Source organism: Pterocles gutturalis, unplaced genomic scaffold (assembly GCF_000699245.1).
Source record: "Pterocles gutturalis isolate BGI_N339 unplaced genomic scaffold, ASM69924v1 scaffold12603, whole genome shotgun sequence".
Classification (NCBI taxonomy): Eukaryota; Metazoa; Chordata; class Aves; order Pterocliformes; family Pteroclidae; genus Pterocles; species Pterocles gutturalis.
The window spans coordinates 8,494-19,541 of record NW_010118223.1 but is presented as its reverse complement, the minus strand read 5'-3'; the positions used below and the strand labels follow the sequence as shown (position 1 = coordinate 19,541).

Sequence of the window (11,048 nt, the reverse complement as noted above, 5' to 3'; positions counted from 1 at the left end):
GGGTGGAGGGACAGGACGAGGGGGAACGGGTTTAAGCTGAAAGAGGGGAGATGGAGATGAGATCTGGGGAAGAAATATTTTATCATGAAGGTGGTGAGGCAGTGGCCCAGGGTGCCGAGAGAAGCTGTGGATGCCCCATCCCTGGAGGGGCTCAAGGCCAGGCTGGATGAGGCTTTGGGCAACCTGGGCTAGTGGGAGGTGTCCCTGCCCATGGCAGGGGGTGGCACTGGATGGGCTTTAAGGTCCCTTCCCACCCAAACCATTCCATAATTCCATGATTCCATGAAAACTTGCTAAGAAGGATTTTCATGGAGTTACTTTTGGGAGTTGGGGCTGACCTCCAAGCCTGCACTTGGGACCGCCACTGCCTCCAGAAGCCCTTTGCCTCTGCTGGGGCAGCCCAGGCAGGAGCCTGGACCCCCATCCCCATGCCCAGGGTTCCTGAGCACCACTTGAGATGAGGAACAGGAGGAAGAAGTGTTGACCCACCTTTGTGCTGGATTTCAAAAAGCCGCTGCTGCCAGAAGCTCCGGAAAGGGGCGATGCCGGTGCCGGGGCCGATGAGGATGCACGGCACCTGGGGGTCCTGGGGTAGGTGGAACCCGGGCGCGCTGCACACAGTGAAGGTACCCATTACACCCAAGCAGGATGCTCCCTCCCTCAGCTCTGCCCACAGCAAGCTTAGACACCACCCAGCAAGGGAGGGGTAGAAAACGAGGTGAAATCCCAGAAAGCGACATTTTAGTGCAGAAGAACTGCACCTGAGAGGGACCCACTTGCTCCCAAATCCAGCCCTGTTTTCTCCACACCCGTAGTGCTTCACAAAGAAGAATTGAGGGCAAAGAGCTCATCCCGGGCTCACCCCATCTTTTCACCCCTTGCTTTGTGTGGACCCCACTTACCCTCTTACAAAACAGGGCACGACTTCATCGGTCTGTATCCGGTTGAGCCAGGAGGAGCAGACTCCATGGTGGATTGGTCCTTCTCCATCTAGGAGGGGAGAAAAGGAGGTCGGGACTTGACACACCAGCCAACTGCTCCAGCTGCTTTCCTTCTGAAACCCTCCCTGCGAATTTCCACATACACACCTCACTGAAACCTTCAGTATCTCTGCATCCCTCCCCCAGAACTTGTCAGAAGTTTGGCACTTGAATCCCACTGCAGAGCTACCCAGGTTCACCCAGGACCCAGCCGTGGGATTGCTGGACCTCCACTTAGGAAGCACCCAACTGGTCCTTTTTGGGAGAAGCAGCATCATGCTGTGGTGCTTCCAGACACAAGCCCTCCATGGCAGCCCCAGATGTATGGCTGGTGTCTTCCCCATGTCCTGCCTGCTGCAGGGGTGACGGGGCTGTGTCTGTCTACACCATGGCCAGGGCTGCTTGGACACCTCAGTGCTTGCACAAGTCCAGAAATTTGGCTGGTTGTGGCAACGTGGACTCTGGAGCGGGCAAACACGATCCCACACGGAACTTGGAGATGCTGTGGATGGTCTGTTGCTGGTACCTGACCCAGATCTGGCATCTCTGCAATACCCCACCCTTTGATGGATGGCCGTTCCCCATCACATGGGACAGCAGTGTCATGGGTTGAAGGAATCTAGTCACTACAGAGGGTAGAAAGGCTTTGAAATAACATCTCTCTGCCAAGACCTTATGGTGTTGCCCATGTGCTGCTGCTTTTTCCCTGTCTCCACTGACCCCTGCTTGAGCACGGTACCTCTGGTGCGATAGGAGACCACTGCCACGGTGAGGTGGACCTCGCCTGGGTACATCTCTGGGGAGGAGCTGATGGAGTAGTAGCGCGGCTGGAGGAGGGGGAGCTGGGTGAGCAGCAGCGTGGAGGGCATCTGCACGGAGGGGAACTCCTCCAGCACCTCCACGATGGTGGGGTTCTTGGACCACTTCCATTCCTCGTACTCCTGCAAGCCCTGCATTTTTTTGAGGAGGGCACCAACCTCTTCCAAGCCAGGTGCCTCTACCAATATCCAACCAGGGCTAGGGCAAGGCTGTGGTGGCTGGCGGTGAAGGCAGGTGGGGTAGAGACTCAGCCTAACCACGGTGTGGGATGAAAAATGCCCTGGGGCTGTGGTTGTCCCCAGGGTGCTTGGGGTCTGAGGTCTTTACCTTGCTAAGGACCTGCAGACGTTTCTTCTCCTTGTCACTGGTGGCCAACAAAGCAAACTGCTGCAGCAGCAGGGGTGTGGGAGGGGTGGTGATGTCCAAATAGTACTTAAAAGCCTGGAAGATGGTGCATGGTGGGACACGGTTCTCGTCTGTCCAGTTACTGATGACACCTGCCAGGAGGGAATTCAGCACAACCATAGGATCAGTTGAGCATGAGAGCCAAGGGGGACAAATCCTTGCTTTCATTCCACTTATCAAAGCTAAGACAGAGAATGATGAAGAGCTGGAAAGAAGAGTCAAAGAGATATCCTAATGCTAAAAGTGAGATGCTCTACAATGAGCACAAATGAGTCTGATACTCCACCACCATCAGCCTGTGTCATGCCGAGTTAATACCATTTTCCATCTCCTGATACACTGTGCATGGCAGGATCAGACTTATCCCCGAAATACAGCGTTGGGATGGTCCATCAAGATACCTTAACTCTTTTTTTCCAGTCCTAGACATTGCTCTTTCCATGAGAATATAAACACCTTTACATTTTCTGAAGAAGAAGGAAACATCATCTCCCCAGGTCCCTGCTCACCGTTCAAACCCTTGCTCTACACCCCAAATGCAGAAGAGTTACGGCTTCGGGCAGAGGAAGGTTGAAGGAGGTGCTCCCAGTCCAGGCAAATGAACCAGTGAGATGGGAAATTATTTATTCTGGGGGCCACCCGCCTCCCCAGGGAGCTACAAGATCAAGGGATGGGTGAGGAGGAGAGAGGCCACCTCCACGTGGATATGGCCCTGGTTACCTAGAGCTGTGTTCCTCTCCTCCAGGAGCTCCACTTTCACCAGCTGGTTGGCTGGAGGGGCATCTTCAAGCCTGTCAATCAGAGCATTGACCAAGTCTTCATGGTTCCCTGGAAACACGCCCAAGTGGTCCCCGGGCAGGTACTGCAGCTCCTGGTGTCCGTTGGTGTGGAGACGTACGAAAATTGTCAAGCGACTGCGGGGGAAGGAGAAAAAGCAGGATGCGTGTTGGGGAGACCTTCAGGGAGCTGCTGAGCTCTGGCCACAGGAGCTGCTGGGTGTGCTGGGCTGTGGTGGCATGTCCAAGCCCTGGTGATATCCTCAGCAGGGCACCAAAGTCACAGCAGGGAGCTGGAAAGGACACTGCAGGGTCTGCCTCCCCTGACTCACCCACAGGGACTTTTTGAAAGGGAAAAACCATTTAACCTCTTGCTTCAGCAATTTTCTCCTTTCTCAGCACGCACCCTGCCACTCCACCCACCTTCTCACCCTTCCAGGCAGACGGTTAATTTGTGGAGCAGCAGAAATTTCCCTGTCTAAGGTGGCAGGAAACACCCTTCACCGGGCTAACGTGGCTTCCAGCCTCGGTGAGGGTCTGCCCAAAGACAGTAGCCACGGGACGTTCAGGGGCCAGGGGATGCTTGCAGCACTGTGCAGGGATGCTCGGGTCCTACCTGGACTTGGGGCTCTGCAGGTTCTGCCGGGTGATCAGCCGGGCTGCATAGACGCGTTTTTTGTGGATGCTGTACAGTCCTGCAGAGGAGAGGAGGCGGTGAAGCAACGCCGTGGAGCATGGCCAAGGCAGACAGCTTCGGGCTTTCGCAGGGCTGTTGGCCGCCGCCACGGATTTAGCCCTTCGGACCAGAGCTGGCCGGCGCCGGCTGCAGCAAGCGGACCGTGGCTTCGGCCACCCTCCTGCCCCCACCTCCTGCAAAGCTTCAGGATCAGAAACCCCAGGGGGGAACCAAACACGTGTCCCTGTCGTTAGTGACCAAGGAGGACTCCAAAACCACCCTCACGGGGCGCGGGGATGTGCCCTGACGTGCAGGCATGCGCCTCTCGCTGCCAGAACCACCTGGCTGGCAGCAAAAATGCCCGAATTTGGGAAGAGCAGAGCCAGTGTGGCAGATCATCAGCTGCAGGAGCCGTGCTGAGGGGCCAGGTGTCGTGGGCTGGACCTGCCATTGCACCGCAACGCTCCGTGGAGCGGCATTTGGACAGCGCGAGCTTGGAAAACAACCAGGATTCCAGCTCTTCACTTTAAAAAATGGGGTCAGGAGGAGGGAGAGCAGGTTGTATCCCAACATCTCTGTTACGGGTACAGACAGAGACTGGCCAGAGGGGCCTGAGACCACCACCAGCTGCTCCCTGGGTGTGTCCTGGAGGGGAAAGGCAAGACTGAAATGCCAGGAATTTAACACAGAATAAACAAGATTTTAAAAAAAGATCCCCTTTCTCCCCACTTGAGCCCCCTATATCTTCCCCTCCACCTGCCCCATGCCTGGAGCCCTCCAGGGTGACCCTGTCTTCATACCTTGTGTGAGTTCTGGGGCTTCAGCCACGTAGGTCAGGCGAAACTTGCTCCTCTTCCAGCTCCGGTCGTTGCTGATGAGGGAGTTGTTTGCTTTCTCGATGTTGACGTCGTCCCCCACGCAGAACACGTCGCACGCTGCCTGCAGCACACACCAGGCTCTCAGGCATCTCTCCGCTGCCCCTGGGCTTTCCAACCAAGACCTACGACCCCCATTTTTCCCACCCCACCTCAGCCAACACGTGGAGGAGGTGGCCCCAATGGTGTAGGGCTATACTGGTGGCCATGGGGACATCTCCTGGGGTTCTCCTCCCCCAGGAATCTGGGATAACATTCAACATAGTGTTCACCCTCTGGCAGTCAGCACAAACCAGAGCGTCAGCTCCACCAAAATGTGGAGAACCTCTTTATTCTGGGCCAAGATGATGTAGGAGAGGCTGGGTTTCGATCCAGCTCTAACCAGTAGCTTTGCTCTGTCTCCATGTCCTTCTCCCCCCTGGAGCCCAAGCGAAGCTGGTTACCTTAAAGACCTTCTTGGCCCAGGTCCTGAAGGACTCTTCCTGGCCACAGAGCTCATCCCCTTCTCCCATGCGGAGGATCCTCTCTCCACCCAGCTCCTCCAGGAGGGTGTCCACTGCCCGGGCAAAGGCGCAGAAATGGGGGTAAGCGCGGGAGCCCAGCCCGAAGACGGAGAACCTGCGGAGAGGTGGCACAGCTGTGGCTGCCAAGCTGTGGGGACATCGACATCTCGCCATCCTGCCCCACCATGGCCAATGCCAGCATGAGGGAGCACAGAGGGATCTGCACGTTGCAAAAATCCATCATGTTTTAGGCAAGAAAGGGATGCAGTACGAGAAAGGGGCTCTGTGCAGCACTGGCTGCCACTCCGTCCCTTCTGCAGCAAGAAGTCACTGTCCCCACCCTGTCCCGGTTACCTGACATTGGCCAGTGGCCCTGTGCTTTCAAAGTTGTCCCTGGAGTCAGGGCCGTCGCTTGAGGATTTCCGTGCATCCGAGTAAGAGGAGACGCTGTTGAAACGGACCTTGTAGCTCCTGCGAACAGCAACAGCATCACGTATTAATGATGGTGACCAATGCGCGTGTGGTTCCCACCACGCCGCGTGCTCAGAGGGGACCAGGCTGTGGGGGGGACCAGGCTCTGGAGGAGACCAAATCCGAGCAGGCTCAAGCTCAGGGCTCAACAATTCCTGAGCAGGAGCAGATAATAGAATCATGGAATGGTTTGGGTGGGAAGGGACCTTAAAGCCCAGCCCATTCCACCCCCTGCCATGGGCAGGGACACCTCCCACTAGCCCAGGTTGCCCAAAGCCTCATCCAGCCTGGCCTTGAACCCCTTCAGGGATGGGGCATCCACAGCTCCTCTGGGCAACCTTGGCCACTGCCTCACCACCCTCACAGTGAAGAATTTCTTCCTAATATCTCATCTAATCTCCCCTCTTTCAGCTTAAAACCATCACCTGTTGTCCCATAACTCCATCCTCTGATCCAGAGCCCCCCCATCTCTCCTGTAGCCCCCTTGAGCCTTCTCTTCTCCAGGCTGAACAACCCCAACTCTTTCAGCTTGTCCTTGGATGGGAGGTGCTCCAGCCCTTGGACCATCTTTGTGGCCTTCTCTGGACTTGCTCTAACAGGTCCATGTCTTTCCTGTGCTGTGTCTCAGTGGCTAGAGCAGAGAAATGTGCTCTCTCCTGGGGGTAAGCCATAGCACCCCATATGTTGCACCCCTCCAGCTGGACCTGCTCTGCTCCATGGGGTCCTCCAGTCACCTCCCAGTGGGTTGACCCTGGTGTTGGCCACCACATTGTCTTCAGTGGCAGGACCTCTGGCTTTACCCGTCCTTCCCTGGCTGCGTACAAGGTCAGGTGTATGTCTGAGCAGATATTCTGAAGGTTTTTTCATTCATAGGAAGTGAGAAGAAAAAAAAAAAAAAGGAGCAAGAGCAGAGGGGATGAGGAGGGGGAAGGGGAGTGGAGGAAAAAAAAAATCTGCCAACAGCAGAAGTATTTCTGAATTGAACCATCTTGAAAAATTGCTCTGCACAAGAGTTTCTAAATATACTGCCGGAGCACTGAAGCAGTAGTGTGTGGATGAGTCACAGCAGACCTCCTGCACCCGGCATGCCACACCAAGGAGACAACACCCGAGCAAGAGAACTGCCAGGGTCACAGTGCCCCATGCTCCACCTCTGCTCCAGAGCCTCCTCCTCTCTGCCCAGAAAACCTCTGGGCTGTGGTTGGAAAGCCACAGCTGCAGCACCCTGGCAGGCTCCTGGAGACACTGTGGCTTCGAGAGGCCACCAGGTCACAACCACCCTCAGCATCATCCCCTGGTACCCACGGAGCTGGGGGCCTGGGGGGTGAACCCTCAGCATCCCCTGGTACCCATGGAGCTGGAAGCTCCTCAGCATCCCTCAGTGCCCATCAAGCTGGGAGCCCGTGGGGTGCACCCTCAGCATCCCCTTGTGCCCACGGAGCTGGGAGCTAGGGGGGTGCATGGGCAGGACCTGCTCTCTCCAGACCCTTCCTACAGGCACCAGGCTGACCCTGCTCCTCTTCCCTAGACGGTCTGCTCCAGGATTATTTTTCTCATTGCAAAAGCTTTTTTTCATGCTTGACATCAGCATCTCTTCCTACCATCCAGAGCCATGACCTCTTGGCCCATCCTGGGGGGAGCCATGAGGAGTAATTTATTCCTTCCACCTCTGTAGTCACCTTTTCTGTAAGGGAAGTCTGCGACTGCACTGCCTTTCTGTCTGCTCTGCTTCAGACAAAATAGCTCTCGCCCTTTTGATCTGTCCTCGCAAGTCGCCGTTTCCAGCACTCTGACCACTTTTGCTGTCAGGTGGCCAAGCCACAGGCTGCCCTGGCTCTTAGAAAATCCTTAAATTACATTTAGAGGTGACAGGGACAGCCAGCACCAAGCTCTGGTGCTTTGTCCTCCTCCAATCTGCCTGGCTTGCCATGGGTGGCCCCTCCGCATCCAACCCAATGGTGGACCCAACCCAACGTTGCACCAACCCAATGTTGCACCCAACCCAATGTTGCACCAACCCAATGTTGCACCAACCCAACGTTGGACCCAACTGAACGTTGGACCCAACCCAACGTTGCACCCAACCCAGTGTTGCACCAACCCAACGTTGCACCAACCCAGCCCTACAAAGTGAAGATCCTTGGGGCCAGAATCACACGTAAAATGCCCCTTTCTCCATCCAGACACCTCCAGGGCAGCCTGCATGTCCCGTTGTGTCAGCTGTCCCCATTAAGGCATGAGGCCATTAGAAACTGAATGGGTTTTGGATGGTGAGCCCTGCGGGGATCCATGAGGTGACTTGGCTGCACACTTCGGGGCTGCTGTGTCACCAGCAGCAGAGAGGTACAAATCCATCCCTGCCCTGCCTGGTGGTGTTTGTCACCATGTCACCGCTCTGCAGCCCCACCAGCACTGCTCAAGCAGAAATTAAATTGCATAGCACCAGTGGCCAGTGCTAATTCTTCCTTAATTAAGGAACAGCCTTTTGCCAGTCGTGAGCATCACTGTGTTAACTCGGGAGAGACTCCGGAGCAGGGCAGTGTCCCAGTTAAGCAAAATATATTGTACTTAATAGCTGAAATAAGAGGATGTCCCAAATGATTAACACATATCCTGGCTGCCCTCACTCCCCCACCTCTGGGATGTGCACCAAGATGCTCGAGGCTCATCTTCCACTGATGGGGGATTTTCTAAAAACCCTAGACCCTGTCTCCAAGGTTCCAGACTTACTGTTACAAACATCACAGCCGGAATCTATAACAGCTCTTCTTTTCCTAAGAAATGTTTTCATATGATGCAAGATGTTAAATTTGGTTCTCAAACCTTCCCCGCCTACATCCACATAGCTGGGAACTCCCTTCTACCTCCACATCTTACTATTTTCGTGTCTCCTGAGCCACCCCAGCTCTCAGATTTGATTATTTTGGGGGAATTCCTGCTTTTATTTGCTTTTTTCATAGCTGCCCACCTCTTACAGCTGAAGATGAAAGCTTTAAAATGTCAGCCCAGGGAATTACAAGCTGGAATCCACAGGCATGCCAGACTCGGTGCCCTTGTCCTCCCTGGGACCTCCTCCTGCTCCATCCCCTGGCTCTCCAGGAAGGTCCCATCCCCTGGACCTCTAAAAACTTACAACTTGTGCGGCGATTTCGTCCTCCCTTCTGAGAGGAGGAAGGCAGAGAAGCAGCCTGTCCCGGCTGCAGGGCTACCTGCGTGCTGGGGTTGAGTGGGAAGGGAGGGTTTTGGGGTGCTCTTACTTCCTCTCCTCCAGGTTGGAGTTGGGATTCTTCATCTCCATTAATGCACAGCCAAATTTCTACAGGGAAAAAATTTTAACAAACCATTAGTTTTCCCAGTCTCTGCAGGAAATGAAGCTGTGACCAAAGCGTAGGCTGCAGTTTCACTCTCTGCTTGCTGTTGCCAGCAGCTGCCATGCTGTCATGCAGGGCTGGACCAGTCACAGGTCCCCAGCCAAGGGGTGCAGGCACAGCACCAGGTATTGCACAGAATTTTGACCTGGACCGTTCCAAAAAGGGGATGCTTCTCCCCATTCCCCACAAGCTCTCTCCTGCCTGTGTCCCTGCCATTGTCACCCATCCCCATGCTCTGTCCTACCTCTCCATTCTCAGGTGGATCTCCATTGCCAAAGGTGCTGGTGACCACCAGGACCATGGTTTCATGCTCCAGGTGCACAATGTCGTACTCATCCATGGACATCACCTGGGAGAGACAGAGATGTCAGCAGAGGCTTTTGGTGTGAAGATCTACCACCAGCCAGCCTCCTGGGATGGACCCCAGTGCAGCTGGAGATGGGAGCAGCACACCCCAGCATCTCCACACAGGGAGCCCCAAGAGACATGGACAAACCATGGGGCAGAAGATATGGATGCTATGATGCCTGCAGGAGTATTAGCTGGAAATGAGCTGGAAAAATTCCTCTGCAGGCTTCAATCCAGACCCACAAGCTCATATCCCAGGAGCTGCTGAAGACCCTTGGCAGCTGGGAAGCTTCACATGCATTGAGTCATGTATTTCCCAACAGCCACGTGTTTCCTTGGGCCACCCAGATGCATGTGTCATCTTGCAGAGGCCAGGAGCTAGGGCAATACCTTGGCGTCGAAAGCGTGCTTGAAGATTTCACAGAGAGTTTTTGCATAGACCTGCGACTTCCCCGTTTCCGTGGCGTACAGGATGGTCGCTTTGACCCTCTTGGCCATGGCCTGTCCCATCAGCTTGGCTGAGAACTTCACAGCCCTACGAAGCAAGGATAAACCCCAGTAAGAGAGCTTGTTTCCTGGCCGGTGCCTCCAGCCCAGACTATTCACAGCATTTTATTTATTACTAAATGAACAGCCTGCCTTAAAAAAATGCAGAAAAATTGCTGTTTGTTCTATGCCAAACAGAGAAGCTATGGAAAAGTGTGTTCATCTTGACTTAGCGGAAGACAGGATGGGGGAGCTTGAACACAGAGCTGAAATACCTGAAATGGGTATAAGGAGGAAATTGCTCAACCGGGTGTGGAGGTGGTCTTTCTGCAGGGACAGAGAAGAAGAATCAGGGGCAGCAGTTGCTGGAAGCAGCGACCAGATAACCCCAAAGGAAATCAGGCTGGATGGGGCTCTGGGCAACCTGGGCTAGTGGAAGGTGTCCCTGCTCACTGCAGGGGGGTTGGACCAGGTGACCTCCATGGTCCCTTCCAACCCAAGCTATTTTATGGTTCTGTGAAAAGCTGGAGACCAACCAGAGCCCAGGCTAAGGGAGGAACAGTGGCTTCTCCCCCTCTTCATGCCTTTAGATCCCACCTGGCTGCCTTTCTGCAGGAGCTGTCGGAGCCCAGCAGACGCGCCCGGGCTCTGCACATTGCGCACAAAGCCCCAAGACACTGCAAAGGTCAGCCGAGGCTGTCTGTACCACTTTGATTTGCACTCCTGCACCGCTGTGACCTTCACCGAGAGGAACGGCTCTCCTGAGGCTCAGAGGTTGCCCGTTTCTCGGAGCGTCTGCGGGGCCGTGTCTCGCCGGCTGCCTCCTGTGGCCGCAGTCGTGACTGGATGCTTTTGCTCCGGTTTTCCCCACCGGCTCAGCTCTGACAGTAGGGCAGAGGGGCCCGGAGAGGTCACCAGCATCTCTAATCCCGGCCAGGGTCATGCAGCACTGGGAACACCGGCTCCTTGTTTTTGGGTGGGTTGGCATTGGGGGAGCATAGTGATGGGGGACAAGGGAGGCTGTCACTAGCCAGCTGTGGGTTGCACGATGGGGCACTGAGCCCGCTGTGACAAGTTTATTATTGCAGGGCCATTCATAATCACAACAGAATTTGGACATCAACATTATTTTTCCTAAGCACAGAACATCTTCACCTTTTCTAAGTGGACCATCAAGCCTTTAAATGGGGCTACCAGAAAGGCGGGTGAGGATGTAGCCTGGTGGGTTGCAACAGGGAAGGGGCAGTTTTGGGGGGGGGGCTGAGAGAGCACAAAGCATCTCTGTGGCCTTTGCAAGAATAAGGGCTGCTTGAATCACTTTGACAGGGGGATCAGCCC

At 55.0% G+C, this 11,048-nt stretch overlaps 1 protein-coding gene across 1 annotated transcript in view; it reads right to left on the bottom strand.

The window, feature by feature from the left end:
- The window catches only part of NOS1 (nitric oxide synthase 1 (neuronal)), a gene marked incomplete at its 3' end in the record, with an annotated part of 21,009 nt that overhangs the window by 1,823 nt on the left and 8,138 nt on the right, over nt 1–11,048 (bottom strand). The window contains exons 9-20 of the mRNA XM_010076117.1: nt 9,615–9,759; nt 9,121–9,225; nt 8,763–8,821; nt 5,389–5,505; nt 4,975–5,149; nt 4,457–4,595; nt 3,597–3,675; nt 2,925–3,118; nt 2,127–2,296; nt 1,720–1,930; nt 903–990; nt 490–611 (exon numbers count right to left, since the gene is read on the bottom strand). Coding sequence (XP_010074419.1) covers nt 490–611; nt 903–990; nt 1,720–1,930; nt 2,127–2,296; nt 2,925–3,118; nt 3,597–3,675; nt 4,457–4,595; nt 4,975–5,149; nt 5,389–5,505; nt 8,763–8,821; nt 9,121–9,225; nt 9,615–9,759 — 1,604 coding nt within the window. The remainder of the gene's footprint in view (nt 1–489; nt 612–902; nt 991–1,719; nt 1,931–2,126; nt 2,297–2,924; nt 3,119–3,596; nt 3,676–4,456; nt 4,596–4,974; nt 5,150–5,388; nt 5,506–8,762; nt 8,822–9,120; nt 9,226–9,614; nt 9,760–11,048) is intronic.